Here is a 23,562-nt window from a genome sequence, read left to right as displayed (position 1 = left end):
CCAACGGCCCCAATCCGAGAGTGGAGAAACCCCAGGGCCCATGGTCCCGAATCCATATCGATTTTGCCGGCCCTTCCACGGCCAAACATTCTTAGTGGTGGTAGACGATTTTCCAAATGGCTGGAAATCATTCTAATGAAATCCATGACCGCAGAGGCTGTAATTTCAGTCCTGCGGCACCTTTTGTAACACACGGGTTACCAGACACACTCGTTTCAGACAACGGGCCACAGTTCACGGCGACCCTTTTGAGGGTACTTGGCGGAGGAGGGCATCCGCATGTCCTCTCGGCGCCTTTCCACCCTGCGAGCGGCCTTGCAGAGCGTTTCGACCGGAGCGCAAAAGAGGCATTGTCCAGAATCAGACCCGGGGATTGGCAATTAAAAATTGACACCTTCTTAGCGGTACAACACAGAACCCCTTGTGTAGCGACTGGCCGCAGCCCAGCAGAGCTACTGATGGGGAGAAAGCTTAGATGCCCGTTAGACCGTTAAACCCAACTACACACCAGACGGGTACAAAACAACACCGGCAAAACAAGAGAATTGACAGTAGGGAGTTCCGTATGGGCACACAATTATGGTGAAGGCCCAAACTGGCAAAAGGAACAATCCTAGAAACAACCGGCCCAAATCATATCTCAGAAATAGAGGATGGCCGGGTTTGGAAACGCCACATGGACCAGTTAAGAAAAAGAATAGCCACCAGTCTAGAAACAGATGAAACAGGCCCTGACTATCCAATGATTGAATCCACAGCTAACTCAAACCCGAGAAAACCGCAGGACTTATCTGAGTTCCAGCGACACCAACCGGTCCCTCCGAAGGAAAGCAGGAACGACTCTGCAAGTAATCCAAGGCCGGATGGCCTGGAGGAGGAGCTGAGAGGAACGAACAGTCCCTCCGGCCAGCTCGACTCACTCCCAGATAATGAACTGCGAGGTCCGAAAGAGTTAGGAGGCGCCCTGTGCTTACGTGACTACGTTGAAAAATAATTATTCATTTTATGTAAATAGGGGTAAAAAGTTTTCTGGGAGGGGAGGAGTGTAATGTATCTTTAAGGGTTTTGGAGGGAAAATAGAGCGGGAAATAGCACGTTGCTAATTGGCTGATAGCCTCCAGCTGAGCTGTATATAAGGAGGGGTTTTTACCGTTTGCGGTTGCTGGGTTCACCATATAGTAAAGAGCTGTTGTTACTCATCTGGTCTCCTGCCTCGTTATTGCCCGAATCTAACACTGGGTACTTACGGGACCGCCTACTGTTACCGCACGCCTCCCACCGACCCGTAGGCTCACATAGAGAGGGACTTCTCAGGGTGCCGTCCGCCAAACAATGTCGGTTGGCGGCCCCCAGGGGAAGATCTTTCTCTGTGGGGGCTCCTACCCTCTGGAACGAACTTCCCCCTGGTTTACGCCAAATACCTGACCTTCGGACCTTTCGCCGCGAATTGAAAACACATCTATTTATTCGCACGGGGCTGGCTTAAATTTTATTGGGTTTTTATTGGGTTTTTAAATTTTTATTATGAATTTTAATGGGTTTTTAGTTTAATATGTTTTAAAATTTTAGGCCAATGGTGTAATAAGTTTTTTAATTCCGGTTTTAATTGTATATTTGTATTGTTTGTTTTATTTTGGCTGAACACCGCCCTGAGTCCTTCAGGAGAAGGGCGGTATAAAAATCGAATAAATAATAATAATAATAATAATAATAATAATAATAATAATAATAATAATAATAATAATAATAATAATAATAATAATAATAATAATAATAATAATAAACAAATCTATGAAAAAACAAAAAACCAATGCTTTTCCAATATTTCCAATTGATGTGTCGAAGCAGAACATATCCTCTTTGCTCAAGAGCAATAAATAATGCCGAGGCCATACAGATAGTCCTCGACTTCCAACCACAATGGAGCCCAACGTTTCGGTTGTGAAGTGAGACAGTTGTTCGGTGAGCTTTGCCTCCTTTTGAGACTTTTCCTGCCACGGTTGTTAAGCAAATCACAGCACTTGTTAAATTGGCAAACATGGTTAGTAAGCAAATCTGGCTTCCTCACTGACTTTGTTTGTCAGGAGGTCACAAAAGGGGATCACATGACCCTGGGACACTGCAACCATCATAAACCTGGACCAGTTAGAATAGAATAGAATTTTTTATTGGCCAAGTGTGACTGGACATACAAGGAATTTGTCTTGGTGCATACGCTCTCAGTGTACATAAAAGAAAAGATACGTTCATCAAGAATTATAAGGTACAACACTTAATGATAGTCAAAGGGTACAAATAAGCAATCAGGAAAACAATCAATATCAATATAAATCATAAGGATACAAGCAACAAAGTTACAGTCATAAGTGGAAGGAAATGGATGATGGGAACAATGAGAAGATTAATAGTAATGCAGACTTAGTAAACAGTTTGACAGTGTTGAGGGAATTATTTGTTTAGCAGAGTGATGGCATTAGGAAAGAAACTGTTCTTGTGCCTAGTTCTTCTGGTGTGCAGTGCTCTATAGCGTCGTTTTGAGGGTAGGAGTTGAAACAGTTTATGTCCTGGATGTGAGGGATCTGTAAATATTTTCACAGCCCTCTTTTTGACTCGTGCAGTATATAGATGGAAGGCAGGTTGGTAGCCATTGTATTTTCTGCAGTTCTAATGATCCTCTGAAGTCTGTGTCTGTCTTGTTGGGCTGCAGAACCAAACCAGACAGTTATAGAGGTGCAGATGACAGACTCAATAATTCCTCTGTAGAATTTAGAAATTAGAATGGAAAAGTTGCCAAGCATTTGAATTTTGATCATGTGACCATGGGGATGCCGCAACAGTTGCTAAGTGTAAAAAACATTCATAAATCACTTTTTTTCAGTGCTACTGTAAGTTTGAACAGTCACTAAAGGAATTGTTGTAAATTGAGGACTATCTCTATACGTAAAATAAACTTAAATGGTGAATACAAATCACAATTGTATTGCCTACTGTAATTTGCAGAACTTTTTGTAAGAAGTAAAAAGTAAAGACCATCTTAAATGAAAATTTCTTGCAAATAATACCGGGACTTACCTGCCCTGTGAGCTTTAATCTTCTCTCCACCCCAGAGAAGAAGCAGCATCAAGATGGAAGTGATCAAGTATCTTCCTACAAAAGACATTGCTTCTCACTTCCCAGAGATAACACCACTTTTTTTTTTATTCTCCTCTTTAGTATATGGAATTCTTCTACAAATCCATGCCTGAGAAAAGGAGATTTAAAGAGAGAGAGAGAGAGACATGAGAATAATGTAACGAAATTCTTCAACTAAAAAATCACCACTTAAAAGGGTAACACCAAGAAGATAGGGAGAATAGAATAGAATAGAAAGAATAGAATAGAATAGAATAGAATAGAATAGAATAGAATAGAATAGAATAGAATAGAATAGAATAATGGAATGGAATGGAATGGAATGGAATGGAATGGAATGGAATGGAAAGGAAAGGAATGGAGTAGAGTAGAGTAGAGTAGAGTAGAGTAGAGTAGAGTAGAGTAGAGTAGAGTAGAGTAGAGTAGAACAGAACAGAACAGAACAGAACAGAACAGAACAGAATAGAATAGAATAGAATAGAATAGAATTCTTTATTGTCCAAGTGTGATTTGACACACAAGTAATTTGTCTTTGGTGCATAAGAATCAAATTGAATCGAATCGAATAGAATCGAATCGAATCGAATCGAATCGAATAGAATAGAATAGAATAGAATAGAATAGAATAGAATAGAATAGAATAGAATTTTTATTGGCCAAGTGTAATTGGACACACAAGGAATTTGTCTTGGTGCATATGTTCTCAGTATACATAAAAGACAAGATATGTTCATCAAGAATCATAAGGTACAACACTTAATGATAGTCATAAGGTACAATAAGCAATCAGGAAATAATATCAATATAAATCATAAGGATGCAAGCAACAAAGTTGCAATCATACAGTCATAAGTGGGAGGAGATGGGGGATAGGAATGGTGGGAAGACTAATAGTAATAGTAATGAAGCCTTAGTGAATAGTTTGACAGTGTTGAGGGAATTATTTGTTTAGCAGAGTGATGGCATTCAGGGAAAAACTGTCCTTGTGTCTAGTTGTTCTGGTGTGCAGTGCTCTATAGCATCATTTTGAGGGTAGGAGTTGAAACAGTTTATGTCCAGGATGTGAGGGGTCTGTAAATATTTTCACAGCCCTCTTTTTGACTCGTGCAGTATACAGGTCCTCAATGGAAGGCAGGTTGGTAGCAACTATTTTTTCTGCAGTTCTAAATATCCTCTGAAGTCTGTGTCTGTCTTGTTGGGTTGCAGAACTGAACCAATATCAGATATGATTGCCCAAAGGTACATTATTGCCTTTGGTTTCTCTTTGCTCTGACTGTTTTTTTGAAGGACTCTCGGTATACTGTATTTCATTGAGAAATGAAACACCTCGGCCACGTTCAAGTTGAGCAATTGATTTGCATGGAAAGCAGACACATTCTACTGGAGCTATCTGATAAAAGAGATGTGAAAACACAGGACCCTGACTTAATCATGAAGTCTAGCAGTAATTCTGCTTAGAGAACAACCAGGGCAGAAGTCACTAGGGGTCTGTAGAGACTTATTGGAAAGATAGCCAGGGGCCTCATTCTGGAAACACTTTGAAGTTGTGTTCCTAGTGATCTCCCCTTGCAGATCTTGAGAGAAAGCAGACGCTCCAGAGGTGGGATTCACATAATTTACCTACCGGTTCACCCAGCACCGAAAATGTGAGCCTGTGCGCATGCGCAGATGCTTCGCTTGCATGTGCCACCTTTACGCACGCACCTGGCCTTCCATGCTTGCAATTTGCTCATGCGTGTGCCTTCCGCGCATGCGGCCAACCTCAAAAACGTGCCTAAATAGAACAGTATAGAGCCAGAGTGGGTGGGCAGGGCGGGCCCATCTGTGATTTCCACTACAGGTTTGCCCGAACCAGCATAAACTGGCTGAATGCCACCTCTGAGACACTCCCTTTGAAGGAAGCATAAGAAAGAGGGAAGGAAGATCACCCACACAAGATGAACATGGAACAGCTATGACACCGCTCCCCACAAACTCTGTACTAATGAATAGGATTTTATGTCGGTAAGACCATCATTATTATATTGGTGTGGAATTAATTTGGTCGCCACAATGTAAAAAACATATTGAGACTCTAGAAAGAGTGCAGAGAAGAGCAACAAAGATGATTAGGGGGCTGGAGGCTAAAACATATGAAGAACGGTTGCAGGAACTGGGTATGTCTAGTCTTATGAAAAGGAGAACTAGGGGAGACATGATAGCAATGTTCCAATATCTCAGGGGTTGCCACAAAGACGAGGGAGTTTGGGCTGTTCTCCAAAGCACCTGAGGGTAGAACAAGAAGCAATGGGTGGAAACTAATCAAGGAGAGAAGCAAATTAGAACTAAGGAGAAATTTCCTGACAGTTAGAACAATCAATAAAATGTTGGCTAGCCATTTGTCTGAAATGGTGTAGGGTTTCCTGTCTGGGCAGGGGGTTGGACTAGAAGACCTCCAAGGTCCCTTCCAATTCTGTTATTATGTTATGTTAATTTAGGATTTAAGGCTTGGAATCCATTAATTAGTATTTTAATTAATGCTAATACTTCCATTAATTAGGAAGTAAACAGGCAATAAAAAGGGACGCGGTGGCTTAGTGGGTAAGATGCTGAGCTTGTTGATCAAAAGGTCGGCAGTTCAGCGGTTCGAATCCCTCGTGCCCGTAACGGGGTGAGCTCCTGTGACTTGTCCCAGCTTCTGACAACCTAGCAGTTTGAAAGCAGGTAAAAAATGCAAGTAGAAAAATAGGGACCACCTTTGGTGGGAAGGGAACAGTGTTCCGTGCACCTTTGGCGTTGAGTCATGCTGGCCATGTGACCACGGAGATGTCTTTTGACAGCGCTGGCTCTTCGGCTTTGAAACGGAGATGAGCACCGCCCCCTAGAGTCGGGGACGACTAGCACGTATGTGCGAGGGGAACCTTTACCTTTAGCAGGCAATAGAGAGAAAGCAGAGCTGCTTAACTCATTCTTTGCATCGGTCTTCACGCAAAAATATTGGAAAAGACCCTGATGTTGGGAAAGATGGAAGGCCCAAGGAGAAGGCAGATGGCAGAGGATGAGATGGTTAGACAGGGTCACCGATGCAATGAACATGAATTTGAGCAAACTGCAGGAGACAATAGGGAGTCGCGAAGAATCAGATATGACTTAGCGACTGAACAACAAAAGTTGAACCTCACACAAAAGCATTTGTACATGAAACAACTTTCAGCTGTGTGGCTTTCTCCTGGGATACCTTGTTCCTTGATAATCACCCCCGAAAGAAAGGGAATAATTGTCAATCCTTTCCAACGGATGTGGTTGGGCTTTATATACAGACATAGCAACTGCAAAGTTACTGGTTCTGAAAGAGCAGCTTAAAAAGTCTTTGTTGAAGGACCACAGGGAGAAGATTATGGGAAAAGAACAGAAGACTGTTGAGGACAGAAGACTGGAAATTATCCTCAGGGCTTTTCTGTCTTCTTCTGTGGAGACTTGAGTCTATTTACAGTAGCTCTTTCTGAGCTGAACTGGCAGAAACATTTCATGTAGAAATGCAGTAGCAATTCTCTTGTTTCTCTGAGCATAGCTAGGACATCCTTGACTTTAAAAAAACAAAACAAAACAGTGTGTTTCCCCCACAGGACATAAATGAATGTATAGATCTGACTATTTTTGGATCCTACTATCATATGTGGTGGACTTGCGTGGAAGCTAAAAGATATTGGATTAAAATACATACATGGTTGGAGAAAATGATAAAGAAACATATAGATTTTAAACCATAAGTCTTTTTTATTGGGAATTATACCTGAAACCTATAGTAGAGAACTAACCGCTTGGTCTAAAACTTGGCAACTCCAAATCTCAACCAGCAAATGCTCAGTCTTACATATTGGAAAAAAGAACCCAAACACTAAGTACATACTTGATGGACATTACCTTACAGATGACCCCCACCCTGTTAAAGACCTTGGAGTTTTCATATCAAATGATCTAAGTGCCAAAGCCCACTGCAACTACATAGAAAAAAGGCTCTAAGAGTTGTAAACCTAATCTTGCGTAGCTTTTTTTCCACTACTAACCAGAGCATATAAAACATTTGCTAGACCAATTCTTGAATACAGCTTGCCTGTCTGGAACCCTCACCACATTTCTGACATCAATACAATTGAACGTGTCCAGAAATATTTTACAAGAAGAGTTCTTCATTCCTTTGAAAACAACAAAATACCTTATCCCACTAGACTTGAAATCCTAGGCTTAGGAAACTTGGAACTCCGTCGCCTTCTACAAGACCTAAGTTTAACTAATAGAATCATCTATTGTAATGTCCTTCCTGTTAAAGACTACTTCAGCTTTAATTGCAATAATACAAGAGCAACCAATAGATTTAAACTTAATGTTAACCACTTTAGTCTAGATTGCAGAAAATATGACTTCTGTAACAGAGTTGTTAATACTTGGAATACACTACCTGACTCTGTGGTCTCTTCTCATAATCCTAAAAGCTTTAACCAAAAACTTTCTAATATTGACCTCACCCCATTCCTAAGAGGACCATAAAGGGCGTGCATAAATGCGCAAACGTGCCTACCGTTCCTGTCCTATTGTTTTTCTTTTTCTTCTTCTTATATATATCTATATATATATATGCTTATTCCTCCTAATATTTACTCATATATATGTTTATACACTATATAATCTTTTTGTATGATGCTTATATATATTGTTGTGACAAAATAAATAAATAAATAAATAAATAAATAAATAAATAAATAAATAAATAAATAAATAAATAAATAAATAAATAAATAAATATTTGATTGTGAATGTAATAAAAAGCAGCTAGAATTGTATTTGCAAGAATTGGAAAAATGAGAAATTGCATTGCAGGATGAAATTATAAAGAAAATTATGGATTGTGCAGAAATGAGTAAACTGACGTTTGAAATTAGAGAACAGGAAGACAAGCAATTTTATAAAGTACGGGACTTATTCTACCAATGGTTGGAAGGGAAATTATGATAAAGAAAGGCATACTTTTTAATAGGTTATAAATTATTGAACGATATAATTGTTTCAAAATGATGGACAAAATAGAGGAATAAGATAAAATATTGTTCCAGAAGGAACATTAGAGATTGATTAACCAAAATATTTGATTATAATTGGACGACAAAATGGATGATTAAACAAATTAATGATGGGTAATTGTATGCACACACACACCGGCACATTGTATTTGAAATTTGAATGGAAGATACTTTTACGTTTGTATGTTTTTAAAAAAATAAAAAACTTTCTATAAAAAAAAGATCTGTCTGTTTATAAATACATACATGCAGATACAAAGGATTGCCATAGATCAAAAGTAAGATGGGATGTGGAACAGTGGGTGTTCGTAACATATAAAATATGTTGACATATATCTGACATATCTGACATCAATACAATTGAACGTGTCCAAAAATATTTTACAAGAAGAGTTCTCCACTCCTCTGAATACAACAAAATACCTTATGCCACCGGACTTGAAATCCTGGGTTTAGAAAACTTAGAACTCCGCCACCCTCGACATGACCTGAGTTTAACTCGTAAAATCATCTATTACAATGTCCTTCCTGTCAAAGACTACTTCAGCTTCAATCGCAACAATACACGAGCACACAATAGATTTAAGCTTAATGTTAACCGCTCCTATCTTGATTGTAGAAAATATGACTTCAATAACAGAGTTGTTAATACTTGGAATACACTACCGGACTCTGTGGTCTCTTCCCAAAATCCCCAAAACTTCAACCAAAAACTGTCTACTATTGACCTCACCCCATTCCTAAGAGGTCTGTAAGGGGTGTGGATAAGAGCACAAGCGTGCCTACCATTCCTGTCCTATTGTTTCCCTTTCATTATATCCAATTAATATAGTTATTACATACCCATGCTTATATATATATGCTTATATATTGTTGTGACAAAATAAATAAATAAATAAATAAATAAATAAATAAATAAATAAATAAATAAATAAATAAATAAATAAATAAATAAATATTTGATTGTGAATGTAATAAAAAGCAGCTAGAATTGTATTTGCAAGAATTGGAAAAATGAGAAATTGCATTGCAGGATGAAATTATAAAGAAAATTATGGATTGTGCAGAAATGAGTAAACTGACGCTTGAAATTAGAGAACAGGAAGACAAGCAATTTTATAAAGTACGGGACTTATTCTACCAATGGTTGGAAGGGAAATTATGATAAAGAAAGGCATACTTTTTAATAGGTTATAAATTATTGAACGATATAATTGTTTCAAAATGATGGACAAAATAGAGGAATAAGATAAAATATTGTTCCAGAAGGAACATTAGAGATTGATTAACCAAAATATTTGATTATAATTGGACGACAAAATGGATGATTAAACAAATTAATGATGGGTAATTGTATGCACACACACACCGGCACATTGTATTTGAAATTTGAATGGAAGATACTTTTACGTTTGTATGTTTTTAAAAAAATAAAAAAACTTTCTATAAAAAAAAGATCTGTCTGTTTATAAATACATACATGCAGATACAAAGGATTGCCATAGATCAAAAGTAAGATGGGATGTGGAACAGTGGGTGTTCGTAACATATAAAATATGTTGACATATATCTGACATATCTGACATCAATACAATTGAACATGTCCAGAAATATTTTACAAGAAGAGTTCTCCACTCCTCTGAATACAACAAAATACCTTATGCCACCGGACTTGAAATCCTGGGTTTAGAAAACTTAGAACTCCGCCACCCTCGACATGACCTGAGTTTAACTCGTAAAATCATCTATTACAATGTCCTTCCTGTCAAAGACTACTTCAGCTTCAATCGCAACAATACATGAGCACACAATAGATTTAAGCTTAATGTTAACCGCTCCTATCTTGATTGTAGAAAATATGACTTCAATAACAGAGTTGTTAATACTTGGAATACACTACCGGACTCTGTGGTCTCTTCCCAAAATCCCCAAAACTTCAACCAAAAACTGTCTACTATTGACCTCACCCCATTCCTAAGAGGTCTGTAAGGGGCGTGCATAAGAGCACAAGCATGCCTACCATTCCTGTCCTATTGTTTCCCTTTCATTATATCCAATTAATATAGTTATTACATACCCATGCTTATATATATATGCTTATATATTGTATAGTTATTTCATGTTTATGCTTATATATACTGTGTGACAAAATAAATAAATAAAATAAATAAAAAAATAAATAAATCCTGAATTGCTGGCAATCACATTTTTCTCGACAAATCTGTTTGGGTGGTAGAATTTGGTGGAGAAGTTCTTCACTCCATCCTCTGTTATCAGAGATACTAATTACAAGGAACATGAGGAAGAGCTCATTAGTGTCTTCATGTTGGCGCTGTCTACAGTGGCGGGGGAAAAATCCTCCTACCACTGATATTACCTAACACCGTTCTAGGCTGCATTAACAGAGGAATAGAATCAAGATCACATGAAGTGTTGATACCACTTTATAATGCCTTGGTAAGGCCACACTTGGAATACTGCATCCAGTTTTGGGTCACCATGATATAAAAAAGATGTTGAGACTCTAGAAAGCATGCAGAGAAGAGCAACAAAGATGATTAAGGGACTGGAGGCTAAAACATATGAAGAACGGTTGCAGGAACTGGGTTTGCCTAGTTTAATGAAAAGAAGGACATGATAGCAGGATTCCAATATCTCAGGGGTTGCCACAAAGAAGAGGGAGTCAAACTATTCTCCAAAGCACCTGAAGGCAGGACAAGAAGCAATGGGTGGAAACTAATCAAGGAGATTAGAACTAAGCTTAATCAATCAAGCTTAGAACTAATCAAGCTTAGAACTAAGGAGAAATTTCCTGACAGTTAGAACAATTAATTAGTGGAACAACTTGCCTGCAGAAGTTGTGAATGCTTCAACACTGGCGGTTTTTAAGAAGAGATTGGATAACCATTTGTCTGAGGATTTCCTGCCTGAGCAGGGGGTTGAGCTAGAAGACCTCCAAGGTCCCTTCCAACTCTGTTATTTTGTTATCTGCCAGAAAACAACCAAGTTCAGAGAATTTCAAGGATCCCACAGAAATCCTTCCATTTTGGGCTAGGTTTTGATAAGTAAAGCAATTTTGCTTATTCATCGGAAACCACATTTGTGGCCCTAGTTGTAGGTCTGTGATTTTTTTTTTTATAGCTACACCTTTAAAGGGTTTTCAAATACAGGTTTTTCCAGGAAAGTAAGTAAAGAATGACAGATTTTTTTTTTAATGGCAGTTTCTATCAGGGATAAAGGTGTCTCCAAACCACTGAGAATATTTGTTCAATAGAAGTGTCAGTAAAGAGAGAAATGAGCTATTCCTAGCCTCAATGCAGGTAGGACATCTGGCAGGAAATGTCTTACGACGTTGGGTTTCTACATATATATTATTTTTGGAAATAACTTGCAAAAAGCGCTTCAGATGTTGCTTGAATATGAACCAAGAATGTCTCTGCTAAAAAGAGACGTTCCTCTGCTTTAAAGCAGCAGGACCTTTTCCAAGTTTCTACGCCAGCTTGGGGAGGTAGCACATAAATTGTGGCTCTTAAACTAGCTGCACCTTTTTTAAGCTCAAATATAAGCATGAAAAAGGACAAGATACTAGAAGGAATAGCTATAGAACAGTTGTCCTGAATTAATTATATGGTGCACGTAGATCTATTTTTTAAAAACAAAACTAATTGAAAAACAGCAAATCTTATTTTATGTGCTATTTTTGTCTTTCTGAACAGCTTCACCATTCCTCATTTCATGTTGCTGCATTTTTGTACCAAGCATCAAAATCTAGTAGCGCTATCACCAAATTTAGATGTAAACGTAAAAGTGGTATCAGCCATAGGCGTTGCACTTCAACACCCATCAGTTACGATCTTCATTAACATTTCAGTTAGATACAGATTTTTAATATCGTAAGATGTCACAATTTGTTTAATCATACATAACGTGGCAATTTTATGCACCTTTCTCCAATGAGTAAACCACACCAAAATCAGTGGGACTTACTTCCCGTATCTTGGATGAAGTTGCAACATTTTCCCTTTTCAAGATCAAATTCTAAAGTCATCTTCAGAATCTGGAAGCAGCTGGTTTTAAAAACTTGAGTTTTGTGCCAGGCTGTATATTTTAACCATTGTCCAGTAGGTGTCTCAGCAACACCGTAAGATACAATTGAAGCTTTTGTGCACAAACACACACCCAAAAACAGTGACACAGTACTGCAATCCAGTTCAGCAAATTCTGGTGTTAAACGTTTTGGAAAATACCAATGATGTCCATTTAAAATGATTTAACAAACCTGATGCCCATTTCTCTCTCTTATGAGAGATATATTGTTCTCCACTCCTCTGAATACAACAAAATGCCTTATGCCACCAGACTTGAAATCCTGGGTTTAGAAAATTTAGAACTATGCCGCCTTCGACATGACCTGAGTTTAACTCATAGAATCATCTATTACAATGTCCTTCCTGTTGAAGACTACTTCAGCTTCAATCACAACAATACAAGAGCAAACCATAGATTTAACCGCTCCAATCTTGATTGCAGAAAATATGACTTTAGTAACAGAGTTGTTAATGCTTGGAATGCACTACCTGACTCTGTGTTCTCTTCCCAAAATCCCCAAAGCTTCAACCAAAAACTGTCTGCTATTGACCTCACCCCATTCCTAAGAGGTCTGTAAGGGGCGTGCATAAGAGCACAAATGTGCCTACTGTTCCTGTCCTATTGTATCCTTTCATTATATCCAATTAATATAGTTATTACATACTCATACATATATATGCTTATATATTGTATAGTTATTACATGCTTTTGCTTATATATACTGGTTGGGTGACTAACCAGGTTTATTAAAAGGGAAACATTTTCATAAGCTGCAGCATCAGATGCACGGAGCACTTAAACTGATAGGGGATGTCAAGAAATTGTGCAGCAGGCGCCCAAATGAAGTGGGAGAGACTGACACAATGTTGTAGTTTTATATAAATAAATATGAGGGGTCCTTGGTGCTCTATGAGCTTGCTTGTTTTCTTGCAGACGTTTTGTTACCCTAACTAGTAACATCAGGGCTTAGGGCCTGGGTACTTACGGGACCGCCTGCTGTTACCTCATGCCTCCCACCGACCCATACGCTCACACAGAGAGGGACTTCTCAGGGTGCCATCCGCCAAGCAATGTCGGCTGGCGGCCTCCTTCTCTGTGGGGGCTCCTACCCTCTGGAACGAACTTCCCCTGCGCTTATGCCAAATACCTGACCTTCGGACCTTCCGCCGCGAATTGAAAACACATTTATTTATTCGCGCGGGGCTGGCTTAAATTTTATTGGTTTTAAACTTTTATTATTAATTTTTAATGGGTTTTAGTTTTATATGTTCCAAAGTTTTAGGCCAATTATGTAATAAGTTTTTTAATTCGAATTTTAAATTGTATATTGCACTTTGTTTTACCTTGGCTGTACACCGCCCTGAGTCCTTCGGGAGAAGGGCGGTATAAAAATTGAATAAATAATAATAATAATAAAATAATAATAATCATCAGTGCTAGTAAGGAGTGCTGTTTGCTGTCAGTTTATAGTCTGTGCTACAAATATTCTCCTTTATTGATATATTTAATATCGTATAGTCAGTGGTGGGATTCAAGTCATTTAACAACCGGTTCTCTGCCCTAATGATTTCTTCCAACAACCAGTTTGCCAAACTGCTCAGAAAGTTAACAACCGGTTCTCCCGAAGTGGTGCGAACTGGCTGAATCCCACCACTGCGTATAGTGTTATATCCTGACCTCCGTACCTTCAAGCGGGAACTGAAGACTCTGCTATTCAATCGGGCGGGATTAGCCTAAATATTTATTTTAATTTAATATTTATTTTAATTGAATTTTAATTGAATTTTAATTGTACTAATCTATTTATAATTTTATATTCTAAGGGTTTTATATCGGTCTTTGACCGTTTTAGTTTAAATTGGCCTGTTAAATATTTCATTTTAAATGTATTTTAAATTTGGGATTTGTATTGTGTATCTATGTGTTTTAAACAAGGCTGTACACCGCCCTGAGTCCTTCGGGAGAAGGGCGGTCTAGAAATCTAATAAATAAATAAATAAATAAATATCATATAATGTTAAATAAGTTTAACATTTAAACTTATAGCAGACAGGATAGTCAGGAACATCATGAGGTAAATCAGACAGCATTCAGATCACACAGAAGAAAAAGGTGGGGGGAAAAAAGAAATTCCCCCTTTATACTTAGGGCAACCAATCATAGTGCAGATTGCCTCATGGAAGAGCCAGTCAACCAATCAACTACCACTGTGTGTTCTGGCCCAGGGGTCTCCAACCTTGGCAACTTTGAGCCTGGTGGACTTCAACTCCCAGAATTCCCCAGCCAGGCTCAAAGTTGCCAAGGTTGGACACCTTTGTTCTGGCCCATTGTATACTTTACCATTCCAGCTACTAAATTCAATATCTTAAGAGAGGATTTAGCTATTCCACTGTTTCCTGGCTAAGCATCTTAAGGGAGCTCTTGAAAAGAAGGTTTTGGCCGGGAGGTTTTAAATTATGTCCATTCCCAGTTTGTTACAATTACCTTATTGGGAAAAGCTATAAAGCTAAACTATTAAAGGAGACTGGATTAAATATATTCATGTTTCAATTTGGTTTATTATCCAGGACTAGATTCCATTGCAACAATACACGAGCACACAATAGATTTAAGCTTAATGTGAACCGATCCAATCTTGATTGCAGAAAATATGACTTCAGTAACAGAGTTGTTAATGCTTGGAATACACTACCTGACTCTGTGTCCTCTTCCCAAAATCCCCAAAGCTTCAACCAAAAACTGTCTACTATTGACCTCACCCCATTCCTAAGAGGTCTGTAAGGGGCGTGCATAAGAGCACAATTGTGCCTACCGTTCCTGTCCTATTGTTTCCCTCCATTATATCCAATTAATATACTTATTATATACTCATACTTATATATATGCTTATATATATATTGTATAATTATTTCATGTTTATACTTATATATACTGTTTGACAAAATGAATGAATGAATAAATAAATAAAATAAAGATTGTATCTGTCTGTTGCAGTTGTAAGCCATTATTCTACAATAATACAATGTACGGTTTAAGCAGTAGGGATTTTTTTTCTATAAATCCTAGCAAAATGAAATCACGGCTTGATGTACTGGGTAAACCAAGTGCTAGATATGGTTCCAGTTTGCTGAGATTCAACTGGCATTTAAATTGACATTTTGACTCTTGAATGACGTGAAAGACGATAGCATCTCCAAAGCACTTTCTGGAGGATATATCAAAGAGGCCTTGAGATCTACCACTCTATAAAGCCCTAGTAAGACCACACCTAGAATACTGCATTCAGTTTTGGTCACCACACTATAAAAAAGATGTTGAGACTCTAGAAAGAGTGCAGAGAAGAGCAACCAGGATGATTAGGGGACCGGAGACTAAAACATACAATGAACGGTTGCAGGGTATGGCCGGTCTAGTGAAGAGAAGGACCAAGGGAGACATGATAGCCATCTCCCAATATTTGGGGGACTGTCACAGAGAGGAGGGGGTCAAGCTATTTTCCAAAGCACCTGAAGGCCAGACAAGGAATAATGGCTGGAAACTGATCAAGGAGAGATTCAACCTGGAAATAAGGAGAAATTTTCTGACAGTGAGAGCAATCAACTAATGGAACAGAAGTTGCCTTCAGAAGTTGTGGGAGCTTCATCACTGGAGGTTTTCAAGAAGAGATTAGACTGCCAACTGTCAGAAATGGTGTAGGGTCTCCTGCTTGAGTGGGGGTTGGACTAGATGACCTACAAGGTCCCTTCCAACTCTGTTAAAATGTATCTGTATCTATTATAAATTAACTATGAATGAAGGTAGGAAGTGGGAAAATACTTGTTTTTATTCTTACTTTTTTCTTTTCTCTGTGTCTGTTTTTACTGCACCTCTTACTCTTTCCCTTCGATTTTTTTCAGTTTGTATTAGTTTATACGGTTGTAATTATAAATTTTCATAAAATTACTACCAAATAAAAACTTTAATAAACATGGAATTTAAGCTTAACATCTTTTGCAGTTGTTGAGTACAATCCCTTGTTCCAAATACTATGTTTAGAATAGAATTCTCACCCATATTGATCTCTTGCTCTTAAAAGAATCTATTAATGGTCCCTGACATAGACGAAGTTTGGACATTCCTGAACAAGGACCAGCTGAGACTTTGAAAATATATTTTTGCCCACTGGAAACAGAGACACGGTGTCTGTGGCTAAATACTGATGGAATTCCCTGGCATACAATCAATTCACCCATATTTTCAGGATCGTAACTTGTTGCCCTTGTAAAATGGTGTTCCTTTTTTTTTTTTTTCCTCTTTAAAAATTACGTCACGGACAACCACCAGCAAGGAGGGAAGAAAGCGCATGACATCACCGGTATAATGATTTTATCATGTAATGACATCACAAGAATATATGGTATATCCACGGGTGTGATGCAAAAATTTTAGCAAGGGGTTCTCAGCCTGGTTGCTGGGTGGGCGTGGCTATGGCCATTGTGGGTGTGGCCTAGTCAGCCTCCTGCACCACGGGGGGTGGGGACGTTTTTGCTGTCCCCAGGCTCTGGAGGCTTTCCTTGAGCCTCTGGGAGGTTAAAAATGGCCTCGCCAGGCTTTGGAGGCTCTCCGGTGTTCCAGAACTTCCGGTAGGCCCGTTTTTCACCCTCCCCGAGCCTCCGCACGCACCCTGCACTTACCTGCATCCAAAATGGGCCACGTGGAGACTCCTGGGAGGGGTGGGGCAGGGTGGGCGGGGCAGGGCCAGCGAGGAGTGGGATTTGGGGGTTTTCCGAACTGCACAGAATCTTATCTAGAGGTTCTCCCGAACCCCTGCAAACCCCCAGCAGCCCACCCCCTGGGTATATCTTCATCCACATTTTCAAAACTGATAGTGTATCCATTTCTGCAATCCATATAATGTCCCTTTTACGCTCAGTTTCCACCTTCGAAAGCAATACAATTCAATTCAATTCAGTTTATTACAGTCATAGACCAGAGTCCGTAACAAATAAAAACAATATACAATTAAAAATTCTAGTCGAAAATAATAAATAACAACTAAATTCTATGATGAAACCCAGCCTGTCAATTATACACGGTCTGACTATACTAAAATTACAATCCATAAACCGTACTTACGGGACCGCCTACTGTTACCTCATGCCTCCCACCGACCCATACGCTCACATAGAGAGGGATTTCTCAGGGTGCCGTCCGCCAAACAATGTCAGCTGGCGGCCCCCAGGGGAAGATCCTTCTCTGTGGGGGCTCCTACTCTCTGGAATGAACTTCCCCCTGGTCTACGCCAAATACCTGACCTTCGGACCTTTCGCCGTGAATTGAAAACGCATTTGTTTATTCGCGCGGGGCTGGCTTAAGTTTTTCTTAAACTGCTTAAATTTTTAAATTTCTAAATTCTATTTATGTTTTAAATTGAGTTTTTAGATTTTAAAAATTTTAATGTTTTGGCCAATTGTATAATAAGTTTCTTAACTTATTCTCAGTTTTTAATTGTATATTGTTTATGTTTTATCCTGGCTGTACGGGAGAAGGGCGGTCTAGAAATCCAATAAATAATAATAATAATAAAATAATAATAACCGTGTGGCCCATTGTCAGTTTAATACTAAAATAAGCTGTGCAAAGGCTTTGCCACATTTCTTATATAACATAACTATGGTGGATTGGACACGTGTTTCTGACGAATCCCCAGTGCTGCTGCGCAGAATCTAGCCACCTGCGCTGTAGTTATGGACTGTTCATCCAGAATAGAATAGAATAGAATAGAATAGAATAGAATAGAATAGAATAGAATAGAATAGAATAGGATAGAATAGGATAGAATAGAATAAGAATTCTTTATTGACAAAGTGTGATTGGACACACAAGGAATTTGTCTTGGTGCATACGCTCTCAGTGTACATAAAAGGAAAGATACATTTGTCAAGAATCATAAGGTACAACACTTAATGGTAGTCATAAGGAACAAATAAGTAATCAAATCATATCAGGAAACAGTCAATATAAATCATAAGGATACAAGCAACAGGGTTATATTCATACAGTCATAGGTGGGAGGAGCAGCCACTGGAGATAAGCAATGTCGGAACGGCCAGGATACCTGGCAGCAGTGGTGGGATTCAGCCAGTTTGCACCACTTCGGGAGAACCGGTTGTTAAGTTTCTGAGAAGTTTTGCAAACTGGTTGTTGCAAGAAATCATTAGGGCAGAGAACCGGTTATTAAATGACTGGAATCCCACCACTGCTTAGCAGTTATTGGCAGGATATCTTTTTCTTCCGAATCTCTCTGTGCCTTCGAAAGCAAGTCCTTGATATATTTGGGGCCAAAATTTCCATTGCTAACCAAGAAAGTTGTTAAGTGGGTTTTTTCCCCATGTTACGATTTTTAATAATTAATCAATAAATTAATTAATAATAATTGATTTTGTGACCTGTCTTGCCACTGCTATTAATTGAATCACCTCAGCTGTTAAGTTAGTAAGTAAATCTGGTTTCCCCACTGGCTTTTCTTGTCAGAAGGTCGCAAAAAAGGGATCGTGTGACCCTGGGTCACGGCAACGGTCATAAATATGAATCAGTTAAGAAGCATCCTAATTTTTGATCACATGATCATGGGGATGATGTGCCGGTCGTAAGTGTGAAAAATGGTCATACGTCAATTTTTGTCCAGTGCTGTTATCACTTTCAACGGTCACTAAACAAATGGTTATAAGTCAAGGACTAAACTGTGTGGGAAATTATTTCTGGAGCTGAGCATCTACCGCTCCTCATTGCTGTACAAATCTTACGAATTCATCTTTATGAATTATATTTGAGTCTTTTTTTTTTTTGACAAGTTGCCAACCCTCCTCCATCTTGGCTGAACCCCAATGATAAAACTGTATATACCAGGGGTCTCCAACCTTGGTCCCTTTAAGACTTGTGGACTTCAATTCCCAGAGTTCCTCAGCCAGCTTTGCTGGCTGAGGGACTCTGGGAGTTGAAGTCCACAAGTCTTAAAGGGACCAAGGTTGGAGACCCCTGGTATATACTATGCCAAATGTTAGTGTATGCCCCCAAGATCCCTGATTTTGATAGTCAAGGACATCACAAGCTATCAGTGGTGGGTTTCAAATTTTTTTACTACCGGTTCTGTGGGTGTGGCTGGTGGGCATGGCATGGTTTGGTGGGCGTGGCTTGGCTTGGTGGGCATGGCAAGGGAAGGATACTGTAAAATCTCCATTCCCAACCCACTCAATGGGAAGTTTACTGCAAAATCCCCATTTCCTCCCGATCAGATGGGACTCAGGAAGCAGAGAATAGATGGGGTGGGGGCAGTCAGAATTTTTACTACCGGTTCTCCGAACTACTCAAAATTTCCACTGCCGGTTCTTCAGAACTGGTCAGAACCTGCTGAAACCCCCCTCTGCAAGCTATATAAAAACAGTTGAAAAATAACAGTGATGCCATTCATTCATATTTTATTACAATAGCTGGGCTGTTGTCTATACCTTCATTCCCTTTTTCCAAAGCAGGGAATTTCCGTTTTTTAAAGTCACCATTGATGCGGCCGTACTGATCTGGCACCCCTCCTAAACGGTCGTTTTCATTCATGACTAATTCTCCTTAAGATCCGCTGGGGCATTTTTAACCCAGCTTCAATCAGAATTTCTGCTGAACCTCAAATTTACGGGTATTTGAAGGGGAAGGGATTAGATTTTTAAGCAGAGGAGACAGAAGGAATGTGAGGTTAAACCCCTGCATTGATGTGGGAACTTTTTAATTTCAAAATAGACACAGCGGACAAGTGTTAACAAAGTGAGGTCTCCTGGCTGCAGGATTGTCTGAGGGATCGTATTTCTTTCTCTGAGAATCTGACTGGTTAGATCAGTAAGAGAAGCCTTTCTGCAGCTCTAACTATGAGAAGTGGATTTCATAGACCATTTAGGACAATCTCTGGTTATGGACAGAAATTTAGCTTTATGTTCTACTCCAGGGGTAGCTTCCATTTACCTTTACTACCGGTTTGCAAGGGGAGTGTGCATGTGTGCAGATCGTCAATGATGACATTGGGTCGGGTGGGTGGAGTCTCCCACCGCCATTACTACCAGTTCGCAAGAACCGGACAGAACCGGGAGCAGCCCACCACTGTTCTGCTCACTCCAAACTATCGTACTTAGTACCCGCTTTATAAAACCCTAGTAAGACCACACCTGGAATACTGCAACCGCATACCGCAAGGGCCTCTGGTGGCTCAGCAGACTAAGTCTGTCATTTATTTATTTATTTATTTATTTATTTATTTATTTATTTATTTATTTATTTATTTATTTATTTATTATATTTGTATACCGCCCTTCTCCCGAAGGACTCAGGGCGGTTCACAGCCAATAAAAGACAAAATACATATAATACAAATTAAAAACTATATAAAAAACTGATTCGATTAATGGCCTAATTTTTTTTAAATACAATTAAAACCCCGTTTAAAACCCCTAATTCAAAACCCCGATTTAAAACTATTATTAACACAGCTGCTTGCAATTACTGCAAGTTCAAGTCCCACCAGGCTCAAGGTTGACTCAGCCTTCCATCCTTTATAAGGTAGGTAAAATGCGGACCCAGACTGTTGGGGGCAATAAAAGTTGACTTTGTATATAATATACAAATGGATGAAGACTATTGCTTAACACAGTGTAAGTCGCCCTGAATCTTCGGAGAAGGGCGGGATATAAATTCAAATTTAAAAAAAAAAACAATTTTGGTCACCATACTACAAAAAAGATGTTGAGACTTTGGAAAAAGTTCAGAGAAGAGCAACTAAATTGGTCAAAGGCCTGGAGACTAAAACACATGAAGAACGGCTGCAGTTTTAGGATTGGCTAGTCTAAAGAAAAGAAGAATTAGGGGCGACATGATAGCAGTATTCCAATTTTTGAGGGGCTGCCACAAAGAAGAGGGAGTCAAATTAATCTCTAAAGCACCAGAGAGCAGGACAAGAAACAATGGATGGAAACTAATCAGAGAGAGAAGCAACCAGGAATTAAGGAGAAACTTCCTAACCATAAGGACAATTAACCAGTGGAACAACTTTCCTTCAGAAAACGTGGGCGCTATTTTTAAGAAGAGTCTAGATAGTCACTTACCTGAAATAGTATAGGTTCTCCTGCTTGAGGAGGGGGCTGGACTAGAAGACCTCCAAGGTCCCTTCCAGCTCATTCATTCTAAACTTCCTTTATTAAACAACTGTTACGATTGCAGGTAGTCCTTGACTTACAACCTTTCCTTTAGTGACTAGTCAAAGTTGTTTTGGGAAGCTGTTTTCACCCTCCTGGAGGCCCGAGGAAAACCTTCAGGGCCTGGGGAGGGCAAAAAACACCACTCCCCACCCCCTGCTGTAGTGCAAGCGGCCGAGTAGGCCATGTCCATCATGGCCACGCCCACCCAGCAAGAGGGCAGTGAACCCATTACTAAAGGCTCTGAACGCCACTCCTGATTGTAACTAAAGTAAATTAAAAGTAATTCTAAAAAGGAAAGAAAAAACAGCAATGGATGGTTTTAACTACGGTATATTAGAGACACTTTCAAGGGGTCTGCGAAGTCAAATAAGTATGTTTAAATTTCTCAGTTTCAGATTCTTAATATAGTAATCATGAATGACTATAGGGCCTCTGGTGGCTCAGACTGCTAAGACAGTCTGTTATTAACAGCAGCTGCTTGCAATTACTGCAAGTTCAAGTCCCACCAGGCCCAAGGTTGACTCAGCCTTCCATCCTTTATAAGGTAGGTAAAATGAGGACCCAGATTGTTGGGGGCAATAAAAGTTGACTTTGTATATAATATACAAATGGATGAAGACTATTGCTTAACATAGTGTAAGCCGCCCTGAGTCTTCGGAGAAGGGCAGGATATAAATGCAAATAAAAAAAAAATACACCAAAACTCTTTGGGGTCCTCCATCATGTTTAAGAATATAAAAATAAATCATTTTTAAGAATTCACAATGCCTGAGAATTGTTGACACATACGATACCAGACACCTAAAATAAGAAGGACCTAAACAAATTACATTTACAAGTTATTTACTTAACGTTATATTTCAATTTAATTACAATGAAGTTAATGCAACCAAATTAGAATGAAAGTTTCCCACAACTTTTATATTTTTCCCCCCCTTTCACCACATTAAAGCAATAATTTGGTTGTAAAGTATTTAAGAGACTCTACGTGGCTCCCTCTGAATCTTCTGAACTTTAGAATCCTCTTACAGACTTCAGGGCTATATAGGGAGTCCTCAACTTACGACCACAATTGAGCCCAAAATTTCTGTTGTTAAGTGAATTTTGCCCCATTTTACGACCTCTCTTGCCTCAATTGTTAAGGGAATCACTGCAATTGTTAAGTTAGTATCAAGGTTGTTAAGTGAATCTCTAAGAAAGAAGGGAATTGATAGTGTGATGGTGTGATGGTGTGAAATGGTTTTATGTTATATTTTAGATTATGTTTGTTAGTTACAATACCCTGTATTCTGTTCTGGGAAGTCTCGGGAGGGGGAAATGGGGGAAGGGAAGATTATAAATTGATTGATTGCCATTGTACAGGAATAATGGTAGAATTAAACAAGTTGGAATGGTGTAAAGTCGGGACTGCTCGGTAACCACTCCCGAAGGGAAAGGGTAAGGAAAGAGGAGTAAAGAAGGAAGAAAGTAGGCAGGTAGGTAGGTAGGAAAGAAGGGAGGAGAAGAAAGGATAGGAGGAGGAGAAGATAGAGGGTTAGAAAGGATGGTAGTGAGAAGTGGGAAAGAGGAGAGGAAGTAGGAAAGCGAGGAGAAGGATGGTGGGGAAAGTCGAAGAAGGATGAGAAGGGTAGAAAGGATTAAGGGAGGGAGTGGCGGTCGAGCAGCCCTGATTGAGTATAATTTGAGTATAGGATCGATTGTTGGATAAGTGATTGTATTGTACCATGGTCAAATTGTGGGAATTATTATGGAAAATAAAAAAATTTGCCCTGGAAAAAAAAAAAAAGGTTGTTAAATTAATCTGGCTTCCCTATTGACTTTGCTTGTCAGAAGGTCACAAAAAGCGATCACATGACCCTGGGACTCTGCAACCGTCATAAATATGAGTCAGCCGCCAAGCAGCTGAATTTTGATCACGTGACTGTGGGATGCTGCAACAGTTGTAAGTAAATTTTAAGGTCGTGAGTCATTTTTTTTCTCCAGATGTTGGAAAGTCATCTAATCCAACCCCCTGCCCAAGTGCCGTTGTAACTTGGAACGGTCAGTAAATGAACTGTTGTAAGACAACA

At 39.1% G+C, this 23,562-nt stretch overlaps 1 protein-coding gene across 1 annotated transcript in view; it reads right to left on the bottom strand.

The window, feature by feature from the left end:
* The window catches only part of COL22A1 (collagen type XXII alpha 1 chain), a 316,045-nt gene that overhangs the window by 255,405 nt on the left and 37,078 nt on the right, over positions 1–23,562 (bottom strand). The window contains exon 2 of the mRNA XM_058177405.1: positions 3,073–3,241. Within this exon, the coding sequence (XP_058033388.1) occupies positions 3,073–3,160 (88 nt within the window). The 5' untranslated portion in view covers positions 3,161–3,241. The remainder of the gene's footprint in view (positions 1–3,072; positions 3,242–23,562) is intronic.

Source organism: Ahaetulla prasina, chromosome 3, assembly GCF_028640845.1.
Source record: "Ahaetulla prasina isolate Xishuangbanna chromosome 3, ASM2864084v1, whole genome shotgun sequence".
Classification (NCBI taxonomy): domain Eukaryota; kingdom Metazoa; phylum Chordata; class Lepidosauria; order Squamata; family Colubridae; genus Ahaetulla; species Ahaetulla prasina.
The sequence above is the reverse complement of the archived record's forward strand: the minus strand, read 5'-3'. Positions and strand labels throughout refer to the sequence as shown.